This window comes from Nannospalax galili, unplaced genomic scaffold (genome assembly GCF_000622305.1).
Source record: "Nannospalax galili isolate Female #2095 unplaced genomic scaffold, S.galili_v1.0 scaffold753, whole genome shotgun sequence".
NCBI lineage: Eukaryota > Metazoa > Chordata > Mammalia > Rodentia > Spalacidae > Nannospalax > Nannospalax galili.
In genome coordinates this window covers 499352-522095 of record NW_008333775.1, presented here as the reverse complement: position 1 = coordinate 522095, position 22744 = coordinate 499352, and the positions used below count along the sequence as shown (strand labels likewise).

The window sequence follows — 22744 nt, the reverse complement described above, 5'->3', positions numbered from 1 at the left end:
TGAGCCATCTTACTGGTCCCCACAATTTTCTTGTGAGTGAAAGAGAGTTTAGTGATTTTGACTTTTTTTTTTTTTTTTTGGTCTTTTTGAAACAAGGTCTCCCTGTAGCCCCAGCTGTCCTGAAACTCACTATGTAGACCAGGCTGGCCTTGAACTCACAGAGATCTGCCTGCTTCTGCCTTCCGAGTGCTGGGATTAAAGGCGTGCGCTACAACATGATTTTGAATTCTTAAATAAGGATTAAGGCTCACTGGGACTAAAGAGATGGCTTAGTGGTTAAGAGCACTTCCTTTTCTTTTGGTGAACCCAGGTTTAATTCCCAGCACCCACATGATAGATTACAACTGCCTGTAATCCAATACAGGGCAAACCAATGCCCTGTAACAAACCCAAGAGAGCATTGGGTGAACATGGTACACTTACATACAAGCTGGTAAAACACTCATACACATAAAATATAAATAAATAAATCTTTTTTAAAAAGGATTAAGGCAGCTGGCCGTGGTGGTGCATGCCTTTAATCCCAGTACTTGGGAAGCAGAGGCAGGCGGATCTCTGTGAGTTCGAGGCCAGCCTGGTTCACATAGTTCCAGGACATCTGGGGCTACAGGGAGACCCTGTATCAAAAAAGACCAAAAAAAAAAAAAAAAGATTAAGTCTCACAGCTATAATCCTATAATTCCATCACTCCAAAAGCTGAGACCAGGGAATATCATGAACTGGAGGCTAGCCTGGGCTACAGAATGAGATCTTGCTTTAAAAAATTTTAATTTGGGGGCCCTGGAGAGATGGCTCAGTGGTTAAAAACACTGATTGTTCTTGTAGAAGACCTGGGCTCAAATCCAGGCACCCACATGGCAGCTAACAACTGTCTGTAACTCCAGTTCCAGAGGATACGACAGCCTCTCTGTCCTTCACCAGCATTGCACGACACTGGTGCACTTACTTACATGCAGGCATAACACTCGTACACATAAAATAATAAATAAAATATTTTTAAAAATAAATTTGGGCTGGAGAGATGGCTCTTTAAGAACACTGATTGTTCTTGCAGAAGACCTGAGTTCAAATCCCAGCACCCACATGGCCATTAACAACTGTCTGTAACTCAAGTTCCAGGGGATCTGACAGCTTCTTCTGTCTTCCATGGGCATTGCACAACACGGGTGCACTTATCTACATGCAGGTAATACACGCATACACATAAAATAATAATAATAAATAAAATGTAAAATAAATAAATTTAAAAGGTAGCCAGGTGTAGTGGTGAATGCCTTTGATCCCAAAACTCAGGAAGCAGAGGCACACAGATCTCTGTGAATTTGAGGCCAGCCTGGTCTACATAGTGAGTTCCAGACCAGCCAGAGCTATATAGTGAGACCCTGTCTCAAAAAACAAAAACAAAATAGACAAACAACCAGAATAATTTTAAAAGAAAAGCTAAATTCCATGTGGAACAAGATTATAAACTTGATGGTTGTATTTGGAGACTATTTTTTGTGTGTGTGCCTTGGAGACTCATCTGTTCTACTTTTTTAACTATAGCTGGGATGTTAATTAATCCAAGTGCTGTGGAATGCTATCCTTCCAGCATAACAGCCATTACCATTTTAGTCCAAGTAACTGATTACCAGCAAGAGACCCTCAAGATCCAACCTGTTGATGCTTCCTTATAAAAGGGCCGAGGAAGATCATTATAGACCCTTACCTGAGTCCAGTCACTTGTTCCTGCACCTTCCAGCTATATGTAAATCTGCCCCATCTGCTGGTGATCTCAGGATACCAGGGGTGTCCAACCTTTTGACATGATATGACTTTGGGGTATTAGACTGCATTATTCACAGCTATCTTTGTATGCATGCAGTCTGCGGGGTTTTGGTTGGACAAGTCTGTTAGAGACCAGAAGGTTAAATGAAGGGGAAAGTCCATCTATGAAGCTATGGGGAAGTTGTCATTCATGCTGTGGTGACACCTCAGTGATGAGGCTGCTTTGGGGTCACCCACACTCCTAAAATCTTTTTGCTGTTATGGTGCTGGGGATAGTATCCAGGTCCTTGTGAATGCCAAGCAAGTGCTCTGTCATTGAGCTATCCCTGCAGCTCCAGTTCTTGTAGTTTTGTTATGGTTTTTGGTAGTGCTGGTTGTTTTGTTGTTGTTGTTTTGTTGTTTGCTTGAGATAGGGTCTCATATAGCCTAGACTGACCTCAAACTTGATACATAGCCAAACATGACCTGAACTCTTACTATTCATCTCTCTATCTCCCTGGCATTATAGGCCAGCACTAACATGCCAAACTATAGCTATTTTGGGCTCCATAGGATTTTGGAGCAATCATGTTGTATGTGAATAAAGACCACTTTGTTTCCTTTCTGATCTGAACTGGATGCTTGTAGGTTACAGATCTTTTAGCTACTGCTTGCTTGTTTCTGCCTCTACCCCTGGCTTTTTGAGATGGTCTCATGGGCTCAAGTAATCATCTTTCGTCTTGTCTTGCAATTACTTGGTTATACCACCACACCTTCCTAAAAGTGATGTTTTAAAAGATTGAGAGCCAAGTGTGGTGTCTTACAATATAATCCTAGCACTTGGGAGGTGGAGACTAGAGGATGGAATTCCAAGCTAGCTTCTGCTACATAGTGAGACCCCACTTCAGAAAAACAAAAACAGAGCAACAAACAACAACAAAAGGCCAAAACTTGGGGCTGACTTGGGGCTGTTGAGATGGCTCAGCAGGTGAAATGTTTGTTGCCCAAACCTGGCAACCTGAATTCAATCCCCAGAACCCATGTAAAGGTAAAAAGAGGGAACCAACTCCACAAAGTTGCCCTCTGACTTCCACACACACTGTGGCACACATGCATCAACCTATCACAAAGTAATAGCTTTCTAAAAAAAAAATCTAGCATCCCCCAAACTTCAGATCTATCTACTAGAAATCTTAGATCATGTCTCCCCTTGTTTGCTGAAGGCAATGACTGCTTTGCCCAGGAGGTGGCAGTGTTTCTCCTAGTATTCACTGGGAGTTCACTTTCCCATTGGAAAGACTTTTAAAAAAAGATGAAAATTATATTGTCAGCAAACATTTTTGAATATAAATTATATTTGGATAGTAAAGATAAAAAGATTGGGGCTGAAGAGATGGTTCAGTGGTTAAGAACAGACTTTTCTTGTAGAAGACCCAGGTTCAAATCCCAGCATCCACGTGGGAGCTAACAACTGTCAGTAACTCCAGTCCCAGGAGATCTGACAGCCTCTTCTGTCCTCCTCGGGCATTGCATGACACAGGTGCATTTACCTACATGCAGGCAATACATGTATACACATAAAATGAAAATAATAAATAAGTAAAACATTTTTTTAAAAAAGAAGATTTAAAAGATTGGTAAGAGCTGGGCGTGGTGGATCACATCTTTGATCCCAGCTCTCAGGTGGCAGAAGCAGGCAGATCTCTGTAAGATTAGGGCCAGCCTGTTTCAGGCCAGCTGGGGCTACAGGGAGCCCCTGTCTCAAAAAAAAAAAGATGAAATTAGTGCCTACTTCATACATCTGGAAACAAGAGGTGAAAGTGAAGACTGGCTTGTATTTCTGCATTAGAGCACTTGCTGAGCATGCAAGGGGCCCTGGATATGATTCTCAGAACTGAAAAAAAAAAGGTAGAGGTGGAGCTGGTGTCTGTGTATAGCCCTATAATTGCTAAAGTGAGAGACTGAGTCCTATGCCAGCCTGACTAGATAGTGAGACCTTGTCTCTAAACAAATAAATAACAATAAACAAACTTCAACACAAAAAGGAGGTGGAGATGAAGCTCTTAAAAGCCTAAAAAAAGAAAATTCAAACAGCCGGATGTGGTATCTTACTCCTCCAACTTGGAAGACAGGGGGAAGATTAGGAGTTAAAGGTCATCCTCCATAGCAAGTCTGAGGCCAGGCTGGATTATATGAGTTGTTTTCCTTTTTTCTTTCTTTTCTTTTCTCTTCTTTCTTTTTTTTTTTTTTTTTTTTTTTTTTTTTTTTTTTTTTGAGACAGAGTCTCCTTGTATGTAGTCACAGCTGGCCTGTAACTCACTATGTAGATGGTCAGGCTGGCCTCCCAATCTGTTCTGTTGCCCCTATCCCTGAGTCCTGGGATTAAAGGCATGTGCCATCATGCCCAGCACAGGCTAGACTATATGGAACCCTGTATGAAAAAAAAAAAAAAAAAAACATGGTGGTGGTGCATGCCCATTATTCCAGCACTGAGGGGTCAGACACAGGAGGATCTGCTGCAAACCCCAAGCTAGTCTGCAGAGCGGTTCCAGGATAGTCAGGGTTATGCACATAGACCTATACTCATAAAAGCATGGTAGTGTGCATTTTAATACCAGCACCTGGGAGGCAGAGGCAGAGGCAGCAGCTCTCTATGAGGTTGAAGCATTCTTTGAAGTTGAAGCTAGCCTGGTCTACACAGCAATTTCTAGACCAGCTGGGGGACTACAGGGAATTCCTGTCTCAAAACAAAACAACAACAAAAACCACAAAAACTCCAAAACAAATAAAAATAAGAAGCCAGATAATAGCAAAGTATTTTTAAAGATTTATTTGTAAATTATGTGTATTTGTAAGGGAGTATGTGCACATGAGTGCCAGTGCCCTCAGAGACCAAGGCCAGTGGAGCTGAAGTTACAGGTGGTTGTGAGCTGCCTGATGTGGATGCTAGGAACTGAATTCACATTCTCTGCAATCTCTTAAACTGCTGAGCCATCTCTCCAGCCCTCAATAAAGGTATTTTTCATGGCATTTATTTATTTATTTATTTATTTAACATAATAAAGGCATGCTCATGCATTGTGTGTGTGGGGTGCACACGTATAGAAGTGAAGTAAATGGTGCTCCTTCTACCATGTGGGTCCTGGAGATCCAGTGAACTCAGAGTCTCAGGCTTGGTAGCAAGTGCCTTTACCTGCTGAGCCATTTCAGAGACCCAAAGAAATCTTCTGAAGTGGTGCTACCCCACCTCCCTCTGAGGTGAAGATCAAACCCAGAGTCTCCTGCATACTTGACAAGCACTCTTCCATATCTCCAGCCCCTTGGGTTGTCCTTCTGGAGCAATAACTCTAGCACACAGATAACAGTGAACTTACTACTGTTATGGAGTACAGATAAATTCAAGCTCTCAGAATCCTTAACACACACACACCACACACCACACACACACACACACACACACACACACACACAAATAGAAATTAAAAAAATAATAATTATAAAGGAAAAAGCCCCTAGATGTCCTAATGTCCCATTTTATCAGTGGCAACACTTTTTCAGTCTTTCTTATTTGGGGTGCTGGTTGTTGAACTCAGGGCCTCCTGCTCTACCACTTATCTATGTCTCCATACCTATTTTCAGCATTTGTTTGTTTACTTGTTTGTTTTTGAGACAGGGTCTTCCTGTAGCCCCAGCTGGCTTGGAACTGGCTATGTAGACCAGACTAGCCTCTATCTCACAGAGATCTACCTGCCTCTGTCTCCCAAGTGCTGGGATTAAAACCCACCATGCTATTTTTATTTTATTTTATTTTATTTTTTGTCTTTTTGAGTCTCCCTGTAGCGCCAGCAGGCCTAGAACTCTCTATGTAGACCAGGCTGGCCTTGAACTCACAGAGATACTCCTGCCTCTGCCTCCCAAATCCTGGGATTAAAGGCAGGTGCCCCAGGCCTGGCTTATATTTTCAGCATTTTAAAAAATATTTTATGTGAGTTGCCTGGTTAGCTCAGTCAGTAGAGCATGAGACTTAAAAAATATTTTATTATTTTTATTTTATGTGTACGAGTGTATTGCCTCCATGTATGTAAAGTATGCCTGTGTTGTGCAGTGCCAGTGGAATGACAGAAGAGGGCATGAGGTCTCCTGGAACTGGAGTTACAGATGGTTGTTAGCCTCCATGTAAGTGCTGGAAATTGAAAACAGGTCCTGGGCAAGAACAGCCACTGCTTTTAACTGCTGAGCCATCTCTCCAGGCCCCGATTTTCAGCACTTTTTTTTTTTTTTTTTGGTCTTTTTGAGACAGTGTCTCCCTGTAGCCCCAGCTGTCCTGGAACTCACTATGTAGACCAGGCTGGCCTCCAACTCACAAAGATCCGCCTGCCTCTGCCTCCAAGTGCTGGGATTAAAGGTGTGCACCACCACGCCCAGCTATTTTCTTCAGCATTTTTAATGAATACCTTTTTAGATGTGAATTTAGTGTTCTGGGATAGTCGATTCACAAAATATTTAAAAATTTTTGAAGTAACCAAGTGATTGCTCCATGTAATGGTGTACAAAGTAGACATGGTCCTTTGTCATTCTTAATCCTTTACTTCCGAGGAAGCCTGCACTAGTGAGCAGTGACCTTTTAAATAATGCACATGTATTGACATTTTAGACTTTTAATCTTTTTTTTTTCAAGATTAAGATGTCATGGGGCTGGAGAGATGGCTCAGTGGTTAAGAACACTGGTTGTTCTTGCAAAAGACCAGGGTTCGAATCCCAGCACCCACATGGCAGCTAACAACTAACTGTTGGTAACTCCAGTCCCAGAGGATCCAACAACCTCTTCTGACTTCCATGGGCATTGCATGACACGGGTGCATTTACCTACATGCAGGCAATACAAGAATACACATAAAATAAAAATAATAAAATTTTTTTAATAAAAACGATTAAGATGTTGGGGCTGGAGAGATGGCTCATCGGTTAACAGCACTGACTGCTCATGCAGAGGACCCAGATTCGATTCCCAGCACCCACATGGCAGCTAGGAACCATCCTTAACTCCAGTTCCAGGGGAATCCGAAGCCTCTTCTGACTTCCGCGGCATTGCACAACACGGATGCACTCACATACATGCAGGCAATACACTCATACACATAAAATAAAAATTAAAAAAAAAAAAAGATTAAGATGTCTTGTAGCCCAGGGCAAGGATGACCTTGAACTTCTGATCCTCCTGCCTCTACCTCCGAATTGCTGTGATTACAGGTGGGTACCACAATGTCTAGTTTAGCAATGTAGTTCTTAAACATTTATTTGTGCATGTGCGTGCATGTGTATATGCGCATGCGCGCACAGATGCACATAAGTGTATCACAGCAGATGTGTGGCTATTAGGGAACAACTTGTAAGATTAAGTTCTCTTCTTCCACCATGTGGGTTTGGAGGATCAAATTTGGGTAGTTGGGCTTGACAGCAAGTACCTTCACCTTCTGAGTCATCTCACCAACCCAGCAATGAAGTTTTCCACAAATCCTTTGTTATTTACACTGTAAGTTTGTCCCTAGAAATACTAGCCAATACTGAAAATTAAGAATAGGTTAGAGGGGCTGGAGAGATGGTACAGTGGTTTAAGAACACTGAATGTTCTTGCAGAAGACCTAGGTTCGAATCCCAGCACCCACATGGCAGCTAACAACTGTCCATAACTCCAGTTCCAGGACAAGGCAGGCCTGGTCTACATAGTAAGTTCTAGGCCAACTGGGGCTACAGGGAGACCCTGTCTCAATGAATACAAATAAATAAATAAATAAATAATAAATAAATAAATAAATAAATTTTTAAAAATAATAGGTTAGAATATTGTATATCATTGCTACTTGAGATAAAATTTTGTTTTGAGGGCTGAAGATATAGCTCACCAGCACTGCATTTACCTAGTAAGTACAAGGCTCTGGGTTTGATCTCCAGGACCAAAAGAAATTTAAATAAATAAAATGTTGGTTTGAGGAAGATAGTTGACCTTTCATCTATCAAGTCCTAGAATTATCCTTTTATTATTTCTGATCCAGTATACATATCAGATACTATTTTTTAAAGATTTCTGTGTGTACCTCTGTGTATGCACCTGTCTCCCTATGAGTATGCTTGTTATGTGGGTGTTTGGATCTGAACACAATTGAGCAATAAGTGCTCCCAACCACTGAGCCATCTCTCCAGCACCAGAAGTTAATTTTATAAGGAAATAGGATAGAATTGAATGAGAAATTCTAGCTTCCTAGCTGTGTGGATATTCACACATGTAGTCCCAGCACTCTAGAGGCTAAGGCAGGAAGATCAACATTAGTTTAAGGTTAGCCTGGGCTCCATAGTGAGGTCCTGTCTCAAAAAAAAAGCCTTTTTGCACATGTCTTTTTCCAACTCACTAGCCCACATCCATTCTTGTGTGTGTGTGTGTGTGTGTGTGTGTGTGTGTGTCTAAGTTTTATTTATTTATTTATTTATTTATTATCTATTTATTTAATTGGTCTTTTTGAGACAGTCTCCCTATGGCCCCAGTTGGCTTGGAGCTGCCTATGTAGATCAGGCTGGCCTCAATCTTACAGAGATCCATCCACCTGTCTCTGCCTCCCAGGAGAGTGCTGGGATTAAATGCCCAGATCTCACTATGTTGCCCTCTCTGGCCTGGAACTTACTATGTAAACCATGCTGGCTTCCACCTCACAGAGATCTGCTTGCCTCTGCTTCTCAAGTGCTGGGATTAAAGCATGTGCCAACATGCCCAGCAGTTTTTATTTTTATTTATGTATGAGTGTATGTGTACCATGTGCATGCTAGTGCCTGTAGAGGCTAGAAGAGGCATTGGATCCCTGGAGCTGGGGTTACAGGCAATTGTGGGAGATGGGAACCAAACTCAGGTCCTCTGTAAGAGCAGTAAGCCCTCTTAACCACTGAACCAGCTCTCCAGCTCCCCCTTTTGTATATGTATGTATGTTGTATGCATATGTATATGTGTGTATGTGTATAGTTTCTATACTGGAAGTGGAGGCAAGCAGGTAGGAGTGTGTGTCGAGGGTGAACAGCCTTGGCTCTGATGGTCTTTGTTCACCTGGTGTCTGACTGTATTGAGTGAGATCTTCACTGACCTGTCTTACTACTTTCAACCACTTGCATACCAGCCTCAGTGCAATGTCTGGCTACAGTCCAGCACATCTGCAGAAATACATTCATCTAAGTTCTACACCTTAATGTAAGGGGGCCAGTAGTGATATACAAACAATCTTTCACCAAACAGATCAAGGTTGATCTAACTCCAACCAAGCTTTACTTGGAATATTTATTGAAAGTGTATTTTTTTTCTTTTTTGTTTTGTTTTGTTTTGAGACAGGGGTCTTGCTATGTAGGACTTCATGTGTGGTAAGCAAGAACTCTATCAACTGATTTACATTCCCAGGACTTGCTACATAGGCCAGGCTGGCCTCACGTTTATGGGTGTCCTTCTGCTTCAGCTTCCTAAATGGTGGGCTTATACACAAGTGCCATCATGTCATGGACAGCAAAGGTGTGTATGTACGTGTATGTGTGTGTGTGTGTGTGTGAAAGTGGGGGAGGTTGTGTCTCTTGTAGCCTAGGCTGGTCTCCAACTCATTAGGTAGCTGAGGCTGGCCTCCAACTCCTAATCCTAATTTCTAGGTCAGCTGGGACAACTTTGGGATATGATGTATTTAAAAAAAATAAAAGGTAGTATAAATATTAAGGCCAACTTGGTCTATATGGTGAGTTCCAAGCCAGCTGTGGGTACAAGGAGACCCTTCTCAAAAAACAAACAACAGCCGGGCGTGGTGGCGCATGCCTTTGATCCCAGCACTTGGGAGGCAGAGGCAGGTGGATCTCTGTGAGTTCAAAGCCAGCCTGGTCTACATAGTGAGTTCCAGGACAGCTGGGGCTACAAGGAGACCCTGTCTCAAAAAGACCAAAAACAAAACAAAACAAAAACCTAGATGAAACTGAAGAGAATGTTGTATACCTGAAGTGTCAGGATTTAAGAGGTTGAAACAGAAGGATCTCTTAAACCCAGGAGTTTAAGAACAGCCTAGGCAATTTGTCTATACCTAGTCCCCATCCCCAGCCCTTAGCACCTCACTAGGCTGTTCTCAGACTCAAACATTCCTGGCTTTTTGAATGCTGGGCTGGCAAACATGAGCCACCACCAAGCTTTCTTAATCTGTAATTGTTGCATAGATGTGTGAATATCATACATACTAATGAATACCATTCAATGTCTATATATGTATACACTGTATAATATTTAGACCAGGTTAAGCATATCTAGCCCTTCAAACATTTATTTATGATGAATACATTCAAAATCCTGGAGGCAGAGGCTGGAGAATTGCCATGAGTCAAAGACTAGCCTAGAATGCATAGTGAGTTCCAGGCCAGCCACATAACAAGACCCTGTCTCAAAAAAAAAAAATTTTATGGTGATAGAACCACGCCTAGGAAGGCAGGTTCACCTTAAGTTATGCTAAGCAGATGGGCAGAATGCCTGGTATGTTAATGAGGTAGCAAATTTTTCCTGCCTGGAATCTCACCACCTTGTGACACAGAACTCCAAAGAACTTCTCACCCACAGTTATGTAGGTCTCTGCAAGTCTGTGTGCTTTCTGCTGTTTTTGTCCATTCTTCAATTCTTTTATGAATGAGACTAAGAACCCTCTAGGGGACCCTCTTTCCCCCATTTTAGTACAGGCCAAAACTATGGACATATGGTATCTTACTTTAATTAAGAGACAAAATGACGGGCTGGAGAGGTGGCTTAGTGGTTAAGAACACTGACTGTTCTTGCAGAAGACTCTGGTTCGAATCCCAGCACCCACATGGCAACTAACTGTCTGTAACTCCTGTAACAACTGTCTGTAGTTCTAGGGGATCCAACAGCTTCTTCTGTCCTCCGCAGGCATTGCATGACATGGGTGCATTTACCTACATGCAGGCATAACACTTATACACATAAAATAAAAATAAAATATTTTTAAAAAGAGACAAAATGACCTACAGTAACAGTATGTGAAGGTGCTTTGTAGACAATGATAGACTGGCACCATCCTTTGAAATATTCTGGAAAAAAATTCATTTTGTACCCTTTGTATGTTCAGAATATAGCATTATCAGAAAGAAACACTTGCAAATTTTTTTTAAACTTTATCAGTTTGTTGAAGAGATGTTTGCATTCCCACATTCACTGAATCAACCTAAATGTCCACTAACAGGAAAATAAACAAATATGGTATATGTACACAAATGGAATACTATCGAGCCTTTGAGAAAAAAAAGAATTCCTGCTAGCTCAGTGAGACGGTTCGGTGGTAAAAGCACTTGCCATGAAAGTCTGACAACCTGAGTTTGAGGTGCAGGACCCACGGTGGAAGGAGAGAATGGACTCTCGTGAAACCTCCACATTCACACAACATGGCACATGTGAGCATGTAAACACACACAAATAATAAATAAATTTTTAAAGAATGAGAATCAGTATTCTAAACTATTTAAAATTTTCTTTCACTTTATGACTACATGGCTAGAATTGGAGAACATGATGCTGACCAAACAAGCTAAGCACAGAGACGAACACTACATATTCTTACCCATACATGGAGTCTGCAACAATCAACCTCATAGCAGAAAGTAGAACGGTGGCTAGAGAGACTGGAGAGCGGCAAATAGGGAGATAATGGCTAAAAAGTACAAAATCCTAGGAGGACTGGCGGTTTGAGGCCTGTTGTACACTGTGTTGCAAATACTCACTAATAGTGAACTGTACATTTCACAATTACTGAATAAATTTTAAATGTCCCCACTATAAAAAATAAGTTTTTGAGGTGATGGATATGTTGATTCAATTATTATATATATGTAGTTATAGTTATATTCCAATGTATAGCTTTATAGTTTTACCCTGGTAGTTTATATTAAAATAAAACAATGAAAAAACAATAGCCACAGTAAGATACCACTTAGTACTGTTTGGGATGACCAGTCTAAAACAGCAAGAATGAGTTGGCATATGATGAATGAAAGTTTCTAAGGGCGGAAAAGGAAGTTTTCGAGAAATACAGCATCCCTAAGAGATGCTATTATTTATTTATTTACTGTATTTGGCTGCTGTTTCCATTCTCAGTTGCAATTCCCACATTGAGGCTGTTCCCACCCTTCCTGTGTCCCTTGAGTTGAGCAGGCACTTCCTGTCCTATTGGAAATGAAAGTTAGAGATTGGGGGTGGCTGTGTGTGTGTATTTACGCCGCAGAATGTTAGTACTGTCTGTTCCGTTATCACAGTGAAATAGTGACGGGAAAACCAGACTAGAGAGCAGAACTTTACTGGAGGGAGAATTTGGGCTTAATGTTTGTGGTGACAAAGACTGGGTTAATTTGCTTCTGGAGAATACGTGTGATGGCAGCGAGGAGACCTTAGGAAGGATCTGAAGGCCTCCAGCCTACATCTCTGTTCTTGTACCGGTAAGGCTTCCTTGATATCATTCTTAAGTTTTGTTTCCTGAGGTTTCTATTCTTGTTAAGACTACTCCTATGAGGGCATTCCTTTGAAACTATTAGAGGTGAGTGTTACTGCAACTCTGTGGGATTCTTGACTCAAGTTATATTCTTCTTTCCTAAGAAATCTTGTATTTTTCTTCTTTGTAAACATGCTTTTTAAATAATTATGTTTTGTTGTCGTTGTTTGTTTTTTACAGCTCAGAGATAACCTGAAGCCGACAGCCCAACTCTGTAAACTTCAGCTTGATTATAAATTCCAAGTTTGGTGAGTTATTGTATTTGTATAAATTTCATGGATCTTAAAGACTAGAAAATAGTGGGATTAAAAAGTCAGAGCTGGACCTGGTGGTACACTTCTGTAATCCTAGATCTTGGGAGGAGAGGCATAAGAATCAGGGGTTCCATTTTCTGATACACAGAGTTATAGACCAGGCTGAGCTACATGAGACCCTGTCTCAAAAAACAAACAAAAAAATCAGAAAAGTATCAAATATAGGCTGGAAGGACTGGGGATATGGCTCAGTGACAGTGTGTGATCTCCAGCACTGCCAAAAAACAAACAAAATGGGTATAGTACTGTATGTGCATGCTGGTAATCCTGAAAATAATGAGTCTGGGGTCATTACAGACTACAGAGTAAGACCTTGACTCAAATAAATAATTGTAATAATAATAAATTCAACAGGATAGCTTCCACTTTGGCTGAAGGTATAGCTCAGTTAAAGAGCACTTGTCGAGTGTGCCTGAGGCCTTTGGATTTGATCAGTGGATTTAATAAGCTTCCACTTATTAAAGAAATCACTAAGCACCCAAGTTCATGAATAGTTCAGACTGATAATACCATCCCTCTTCACCTTTTTTTAAAGACAAGATTTCCCTGTGGCTCCTGCTGGCCTTGATTTCACAGAGCTTCTCCTGCCTCTGGCTCCTGAGAGCTGGGATTAAAGGCTGGCTTCACCATGCCCAGCTGATAATGCCTTCTTAAGTATGAAGTCCTTGCTAGGAGAGTCTGAAATAGGAATGCTGGCATTTTAGCTGGTGAGGGTAACCCTAGGAGAAACAGAACAAAGGATCTGAAATTATTTCCCGTTAGATTTTAAACTTTGCTCTTTGGTGCATTCTTTCTTTGTTCTTTCTTTTATTTCATTTTATTTATCCTGTGTATGGAGGGTATTAGGGGCATGGCATGCATGTCACAGCACTTGTGGCGGTCAGAGGAAAACTTGCAGAAGTCTGTTCTCTCTTCAACTATCTGTGTCCTGGAAATCGAACCCAGGTCTTCAGGTTAAAGCATCTTGCCCAAAAGATGTAGCCTAGGCTGGTCTGTACCTTGAGATCATCCTGCCTCAGCCTCTTCAGTATATCTTACTGGTGGCCACCACAACTGGTTCCCTTTTTTGAAATCGGTTCTTACTCTGTGTCCTGGAATTTGCTATGTAGACAAGGCTGACTTCAAACTTTTGGTGATCTTCCTGCCTCTGTTTCCTGAGTGCTGGAATTACAAGTTTACACTATGCACCACTATGCCTGGCCCATGTTCTTTCTTAATGTATTAAGATCACCCTAAATATAAAGTAGAAGCTCTGAGCTCATCTCACATACTGTACCTTAGTATGGTTTTCTTCATATGCTCTAAAAGACAGTCCCTTAACATCAAGCTTGAAATCTTCTTATATTTTGTATTAGAGGGTATGGGTGAGCCACTTCCTCCCCATGTAGAGGTCAGAGGACAATTTTCTCTCATTCTTCCGTGCGGATCTTGGTGCTCCAACTCGGGCTTGGTAACAAGCACCTTTACCCACTGAGGCATCTTACAGGCCAAAGCCCAAATGATTTATTTTTATGTATACAAGTATTCTGCTTGCCCGTATGTACACCTAGTATGTGTGCACTGCCCATGAAGGCCAGAAGAGGGTGACAGAGTCACCATGTGAGTGCTGGGAATCAAACCTGGGTCCTCTGGAAGAATGAGTGCTCTTAACCCCCAAGCACCTCTCCAGCCCCCCATGCTTAAAATCTTGTAGCTAAGATCTAAGAGAAAGAAATGTTCAAAACAACAACAACAAAACTTTCTCTTTTCATGGATAATAAGATGAATGTCTCTTCATGATAATCAGAAGTTGAACTGGTTCATGGATGAAAGGGGATACATTTGAAAGGGGTTAGACTTAAGAACTCTTATTTCTAGCTTTAGTAAACCTATGTAAAACAAACCAAAAGAGAACATCTTGGGCATTAGGACCCAGTGGAAGTTGCTTGTCCTGACTCTGGGTTAACTTCTCTCAGTGACGTAGAGGAGCAGACCTAGCTCATTCTTCCCTGCAGCCCCCCCATCTCTCACTCACCCTTTCTCTCTCTCTCTCTCTCTCTCTCTCTCTCTGTCTCTCTCTCTCTACACTCCTTCTCCCCTCCCCCTCTCCCCCCCCCCCTCTCTCTCTCTCTCTCTCTCTCCTCTTCTAGCTTTAGTAAACCTATGTAAAACAAACCAAAAGAGAACATCTTGGGCATTAGGACCCAGTGTGAGTTGCTTGTCCTGACTCTGGGTTAACTTCTCTCAGTGACGCAGAGGAGCAGACCTAGCTCATTCTTCCCTGCACCCCCCCCCTCTCTCACTCACACTTTCTCTCTCTCTCTCTCTCTCTCTCTCTCTCTCTCTCTCTCTCTCTCTCCTCCTTTTCTCCTCCCTCCCTTCCCCCTCCCCTCCCTCTTTCCCTCCCTCTTCCCTCCTCCTTCCCTCTTTCCCCCCTCCCTTTCCTCTTCTCTCTCTCAGCTTCCTAACATTAAAGAAAAAATGCTGCTATCAGTGACTTCTAGGCCTGGGATTTCGACTTTTGGCTATAACAAGAACAACAAGAAGGTAGGGGAAAAAAACTTTTTGGGAATCTAACTACTTCCTTTTCTGGGGATCCCGGGAGTGCCCTTGGTTTTAGCATTCTCCTTTAAGAGGGGAACTGGATTCCCCTCTCCCCTTTCTGGCCTCTCCCTTTTCCACCACTTCTTTTGGAGCCTTTTCTTCGCACCTGGTTCTGGAGTTAAAGGAATTTACAGTCTGGATTTGTGAGGCCTGAGAAGGCAGGAGAAATAAAAACAAATCAGTCTTACAAGTTTATTTCCTTGTAAAATGAAGCTACTTTGACTTCCTGCTGAGGTACCAATTTCCCTGGGGATAGTATTGTCACCTTAGACCTTGCCCCCTGGCCCACTCCCCACAAGGTTATTTTGTCATTTTGATTAATTGCTTGCATTCTCCCTCGCCTTACTTCTTAACCAAGCCACCAGATAGCTGAAATCCGAAGTAGTCAGTGAAAGCTCACAGTTCATCAAGAGTTGGGTGTGTGCTTCTAGACCTGAGACCCTACCTACCCTACCCATCCCACAGAGGAATCTTGGGAGATAACATGCCTTGGGATTAAGGCAGAAGGCTCTGTGATTCTTTGGATCTTGCCTTTTGAGCTGGTTCTTGGAACTCTGCTGATAGTCAGGCTTAGCAAGGATCCCTGGAGTCTTTATGATTAACCCGAGGCTGCCTGAGAATTTAAACTATGATTGAGAGAATAGACAGCCTGGAGAGAGACAGACAGCCTTACCTACATTTGCCAGAGGATAGCCTTGGCATTTCAGTGCACATAGTACTGAAGAAGAGGAGTTTCAAGACGTAGCAGGAAGATTTTTTACCCACTCTGAATGTTGTAGCTGTTCTTTAAGAAAAAACGTGGTGCAGACAGGGACAGGGATCTTTGGCTTATCTAATGGAATGTTAGAGGGTGTGGAAAGATTTCTGTTGCCTTCTCATGGACTCAAAGAGACTTTTAGGTAGACTTAAGCACAAATATTTCATCAGAGCAGGGGTGAATGTTTATAGAACCAAACAGGTATTAGTTTGTGTAGTGTTCATTCTGTTTACATCCTTAAGGAATAAAGCTCCATACATATTTGTTGGTTGCTAATATATATACACTGTATATCTGTACATATACTGATATCTTCCTGTCAAATATGTATGTTTGTGTTACTCATTTTATATATATGTTTGAAAGAGGAATATTTCATCTTTATTCTCTTCAAATCTATGTAGTGCTGTATAAAAATTTCTCTTGAATTTTTTTTTTTTTTTGGAGAGCTCACAGAGATCTCTGCCTGCCTGCCTCTGCCTCCTGAGTGCTGGAACTAAAGGCATATACTACCACGCCCGGCCCTTTTTATTTTTAGCCTAATCTGGCCTCAAACTTGAAATCCTCCTGCCTCAGCCTCCCAAGTGCTAGGATTGCATCTCTTTCCTAATTCTTCTTCCCTATAAATTTCTCAGGTTACCCAGAATCCATTAAAATAAAAATAAAATGAAATCCCTTAAATGAATTTCGTATTTCTTAGTTTCATGTATTTGACGGAGACAGATTTTTTTTTTTTTTTTTTTTTTTTTGAGATAGGATCTCCCTGTAGCCCCAGCTGGCCTGGAACTCACTATGTAGACCAGGCTGGCGTCAGTCTCATAGTGATTGCCTCTGCCTTCCAAGTTAAGTGCTAGGACTAAAGAAAGTTGTTACGATGCCCAGCTAGTTTCCTGTATTTGAATATATCTGGAATCTCTTTTCTCAGTTCTCTACTCTCTTTCCTCCTCTGGAGTATGGGAAAGGTTTTAAGATTTAGATTCCTTTTCTTTTTGAAGTGGTAGCAGGTATCGAATTCATGGCCTCACATATACTAGGCAAGTACTTTGCAACTAAGCAAAGCACCTAATGTTTAGAGTCTAAGTCTAAGGAAGAACAGGAAACAACTATGGCTGTGGATTTGGATTCAATCTCATGTTTCTTCCTGATAATCTGTAAGGTCTGGGAAGCAATTCAGGAAACACTGGACTAGTGGGGAGGATAGGAGGGAAAGTATATACATAATTACTAATATATTTAACAAGAAGTCTTTAGATACCTGTGAGATGGCTCCGTGAGTAAAGGTGCTTGCCACACAAACCTGGCAACCTGAGTTTGATCCCCAGATCCAACACTGGAAGGAAAGAACTGCTCCCAAAAGTTGTCCTCTGACTTCCACAAACACAGTATGGCATGAGTATGCCTGTATCACACACACACATATCAGACACACTACACACATATTAGATACATCACACACACTCTCTCTCTCTCTCTCTCTCTCTCTCTCTCTCTCTCTCTCTCTAATAATAATAATTAAATAAATTTTTAAAAATAAGCCCGGGGCTGGAGAGATGGCTCAGTGGTTAAGAGCACTGACTGTTCTTGCAGAAGACCGAGGTTTAGTTCTCAGCACCCACATGGTGGCTAACAACTGACTATAAACTCCAGTGTCAGGAGATACCTCTCCCTCTTCTGACCTCCATGGGCATATCACACATGTGGTGTACTTACATACATGCAGGTAAACAAACTCATACACATAATAAATTTTTGAGACAGGTCTTCCTGTAGCCCCAGCAGGCCTGGAATTCTCTATGTAGACCAGGCTGGCCTTTAACTCACAGTGATCTGCCTGCCTCTGCTTCCCGAGTGGTAGGACTTAAGGTGTGCACCACCACATTTTTAAAATAACTTCCATTAATTTTTTTTTTGGTCTTTGTGAGACAAGGTCTCCCTGTAGCCCCAGCTGGCCTGGAACTCACAGAACTTTCATTAATTTTTAGTGGTAAATGTAAAATGTACCCATTTTAATTTTATTTATTTATTTATTTATTTATTTATTTATGTACTTATTGACTTTTTGAGACAGGGTCTTCCTGAAGCTGGCCTGGAACTCGCTATGTAGACCAGGCTGGCCTTGAACTCACAAAGATCCGCCTGCCTCTGCCTCCCAAGTGCTGGGATTAAAAACATGAGCCATCATGCCCAGATCCATTTAAATTTTTTTATATTTAAAAATATTTTATTTATTATTTTTATTTCTTATGTGTATGAGTGTATTGTCTGCATGTATGTAAGTGCACCCATGTCAGGCATTGCCCACAGAGGTCAGAAGAGGGCATTGGATCCCTCGGAATTGGAGTTATAGATGGTAATTAGTTGCCATGTGAGTGGTGGGAACTAAACCCAGGACCTCTGCAAGGGCAGCCAGTGCTCTTAGCCATCTCTCCAGCCTGTTTTAAAATTAGATATAAAGAAGTTTGTAAAATTAACTCTTAACCCCATGTCCTATAATTCCTTACTCAAATCCTACCCCTCAAGGAAAATAGCAGAGAGTAGTTTGATATATGTATTCTTCCAGACTTTCTTTTATGCTAGGACAGTTTTAATCCTGGTGTAAAGGTACATGCCAGTGATCACAGCACTTGGGAAGTAGAGCCAAGAAGACTGCCACAAATTCCAGGCCAGCCAGGACTACACAGCAAGACCCTGTCTCAAAAAGAAAAAGCTGAGTATGGTGTCACAGACCTGGTAATGAATGGTAATCCTACCATTCTGTAATACCAGCACTTGGGAAGCAGCAGTATTAGTAGTTCAAGGTCATATTCAGCCACATAATGAGTTTAGCCTGGGCTACAAGAGACCCTGCCTCAAACAAAAGACCCCCACACACAAAAAAAAACTGAAAGAAATGGGGATATAGCTCAGTTGGTAGAGTTCTTGACTAACATTCATGGGGTGCTAGGTTGATCCTCAGCTCCCAGTACCACATAAACAATAAACAGGGCTAAGTGGAATGTGTTTGTAATCCTCACACTCAAGAAAGAGGAGCACAGCATGATCTACATAGTGAGAGCTAGGTCAGTCCAGGGATACATAATAAGACCCTGTCTCATAAAAACAATATAACTGGGGGGAGGTCTGGAAAGATGGCTCAGCAGTTAAGAGCACTGGCTGCTCTTGCAGAGGACCCAGGTTTGGTTCCCAGCACCCACATGTCAGCTAATAACTGTCTGTAACTCCAGTTCCAGGGGATCCAGTGCCTTCTTCTGACCTCCTTGGGCACTGCACAACATGGGTACACTTACATACATGCAAGCAATACACTCTGACACATAAAATAAAAATAATAAATAAAATATTTAAAAATAGGTAAATATCGGGAGGCAGAGGCAGGTGGATCTCTGCAAGATGAGGCCACCCTGGTTCACATTGTGACTTCCAGGTGGGCTGTGACTAGAGAGAGCCTGTCGAAAAACAACCAACAGAAAGACAAATAAATAAATAAATAAAAATAAAAAGAATAGAACTGAAAAATGAGGTCTAGTTTCGTTGTCGTTTTTTTATTTTATTTTGGTTTGGTTTGGTTTGGTTTTTGATTTTTTGAGGCAGACCCTGGCTGGCCTGGAACTTGCTAGGTAGAGCAGACTGGCCTCCAACCCAGAGATCTACCTGCCTCTGACTCCCATTCCTGGCTAAGGCCTAGTTTTGACTTCCAGCATCCCTATCCTCCAAATAAGTCTAAAATGAAATAAATAGAATTACAAATATGGTTCTCTCTTTACATAAGGAGAATTTTTACATTATAATTTATGGCTGTCTATGTCATTATTTCTAGTTTATGAAATAAAAAACACAGGGGCCTGCAAAATGGCTCAGTAAGACGACTTACTGTGCCTGAGGATTTGTGTTCGAGTCCTAGAACCCACATTAAAAATGCTCGATGTGGTGGTATGCATCTGTAATCCCAGCACTCCTGTGGCAAGAGAACTACCTGGGTGCCTTGGGTCAGCTAGCCTGGATTGTGTGGCACAGCCTGAGAAACAAGAAACGCTCTACCTTAAGCATGGTGGAAGGAGAAAACTGACTCCTATAATAAGTTGTCCTCTGACCTCCACACATGTGCCATATCATGCATACACCTGTATTCACACACACAAACACACACACACAATTAATTAAAATGTAATAAAACCTTTTTAAAAATAAAGCAACAGCACTGGAGAAATGGCTCAGCATTAAAGAGCACTGGCTGCTCTTGCAGAGGACCCGGGCTCAATTCCTAGCACTCACATGGCAGCTAACAATTGTCCATCACTCCAGTTCCTGGGGTTCCAAAGCTCTCTTCTGACCTGGGTGCACTTATACACATGCCTTCACAGGTACTACATACATACATACAGGTAATCAAAACACTTGTACAACTAAAAATAAATCATTTTTTTAAAATGAAAAACAAGGCTGAGTGTGGTGGCGCACACTTTTAATCCCAGCACTCAGGAGACTGGGGCAGGCAGATCTCTGTGAGTTCAAGGCCAGCCTGGTCTACATAGTGAGTTCCAGGACAGCTGGGGCTACAGGGAGACCCTGTCTCAAAAAGGCAAAAAACAAAAAGCAAACGAAAAACACAAACAAGAACAATCAAACAAATAAAAAACAATAAAGTAGGCATATTTTATTTTGAAACATATATGTCATTTACCAAGGAAAGGTGTTTCATTAGTAATTCATGACAGTCATAATTGTTCTTTTTTTCTTATTTGTTTGTTGGTTTGTTTTGTGACAGAGTCTCATATAGCCCAGGATGGACCCAGACTTAATAAAGTAGCTGAGGCTGGTTTTGAACTCCTCTCCTCTACCTCTCAAACACAGGAATTATTTGCATGTGCCACCACGGCTGGCCTTCTATTTTTTAAATTAATTTCTGTTGTTGTTGTTTTAATTAATTAATTATTATGTGTGTGTATATGTGTGTTCATGATGTATGTGTATGAAACCAAGGGTGCATGTATGTCACGTGTGCGTGTATAGGTCAGAGGGCAACTTTGTGGTGTCACTTTTCTCTTTCCACCCTTATGTGGGGTCCTGGGGATTTTGGGGATGGAACTCAGGTTACCAGGCTTGTGTGGCTCTTCACCTGCTGAGCTGTCTTGATGGCCCCATTTATTTATTTATTTATTTATTTACTTATTTATTTATTTATTTATTTATTTATTTATTTATTGGTCTTTCTGAGACAGGGTCTCCCTGTAGCCCCACATGGCTTGGAACTTACTATGTAGACCAGGCTGGTCTTGAACTCACAGAAATCCACCTGCCTCCGCCTCCCGAGTGCTGGGACTAAAGGCGTGCACCACCATGCCTGGCTTCTTTTTTTTTTTTTTTTAAGAGAGTTTCATTTGTAGCCTGACTGGTCTGATCTTCCTGATATGTGCATGCCCATGTATATGCATTGGTAGGTCAGAGTCAGACATTTCAGCTAAGCTGGCTTTGCCACTGAACTCTGGGGACCCACCTATTTCTGCCCTCCAATGTTGGGTTTACAGGCATGCGTGGCCATCCCTGGCTTTTACATATGTGCTGGTATTTAGAACTCAGGTCCCAGTGCTCACACAGTCCTCTTACCTACTAAGCCATCTCCCCAATTCTTACTCTTTTTTTGTTAGTGGTGATAAATATAAGAATGTAATCAAGTGTAAAGACCAGCATAGTAGATCATGCTTACATTCCCAGTTACTCAGGAGACTGAAGCAGGAGAATTTTAAGTTCAAGGCCAGCCTGGACTACATGAGACCCTGTCTCAAAGAAACAAGAAAGAGGGGGATCTGGAGAGATGGCTCAGCAGTTTAAGAACATGTATCTGCTCTTGCAGAGGAACCTGGTTCACTTCCCAACACCCACACAGTGGCTCACGACCACCTGTAACTTCAGCTCCAGGGGATCCTATGCCTTCTTCTAGACTCCATAAGCACTGCACTCACATACACATACACCCCCCCCACACACACACACCATACACATTTAAAAAAACACAGGGCTGGAGAGATGGCTCAGCAGTAAAGAGTACCGGCTGCTCTTGCAGAGGACCCAGATTCTGTTCCCAGCACCCACATGGTGACTAAAATTATGTGTAACTCTAGTTCCAGGGGATCCAATGCCCTCTTCTGATGTCCACAGGCATTGTACAACATATTATCTAATATACATGCAGACAATGCACTCATACATATAAAAATAAAAATAAAATATTTTTAAAAAAACTAAAGCCTGACATGGTGATGTACACCTTTAGTCCCAGCACTCAGAAGGCAGATCTCTGTGTGTTCAAGGCCAACCTGGTCTACATAGTGAGTTCCAGGCCAGCTGGGACTACAGAGAAACACTGTCTCAAAAAAAAAAAAAGACCAAAAAAAAAAATTAAATTAAATCTTTAGCTGGGCATGGTGGTATATGCCTTTAATCCCAGCACTCTGGAGGCAGAAGCAGGTATACCTTTGTGAGTTCATGCCAGCTGGGATCTACATAGCAAGTTTTAGGCCAGTCAGGGTTATATAGTGAAACCCTGTCAAAAAACAAAAGAAAAAACATTTTTAAGAAAGGATGAGGTCTTTTTACACTAGCCAATTCCTACCTCCTATTCTTATCATTCCATCCTCTGAAGTGGTTACCCAACTTGCAGATAGGGAATCAGGGTGCAAACTGCTCTGGCTTCTTCCATGCTGAACAGGGATGCAGGGTGAGGCAATTGGGGTACCCCTTCAGTGGGTTTATCTAAAAGACTCCCAAATTGCATAACTCTTATCACCACGTGG

General features: G+C 41.7%; 1 protein-coding gene across 4 annotated transcripts in view; it reads left to right on the top strand.

Annotated features, from left to right (window-relative positions):
* The first annotated feature begins 12047 nt into the window (after positions 1-12047).
* The window catches only part of Rbms2 (RNA binding motif single stranded interacting protein 2), a 66177-nt gene continuing 55480 nt past the window's right edge, over positions 12048-22744 (top strand). For 3 of the 4 annotated variants that reach the window (XM_017796972.2, XM_017796971.2, XM_008828395.3), the window contains exon 1: positions 14965-15139. In XM_017796972.2, coding sequence (XP_017652461.1) covers positions 15074-15139 — 66 coding nt within the window. In that variant the 5' untranslated portion in view covers positions 14965-15073. Of the gene's footprint in view, positions 12247-12479; positions 12548-14964; positions 15140-22744 lie in introns of those variants that run through there. The other variant, XM_017796973.2, reaches the window with a different exon arrangement.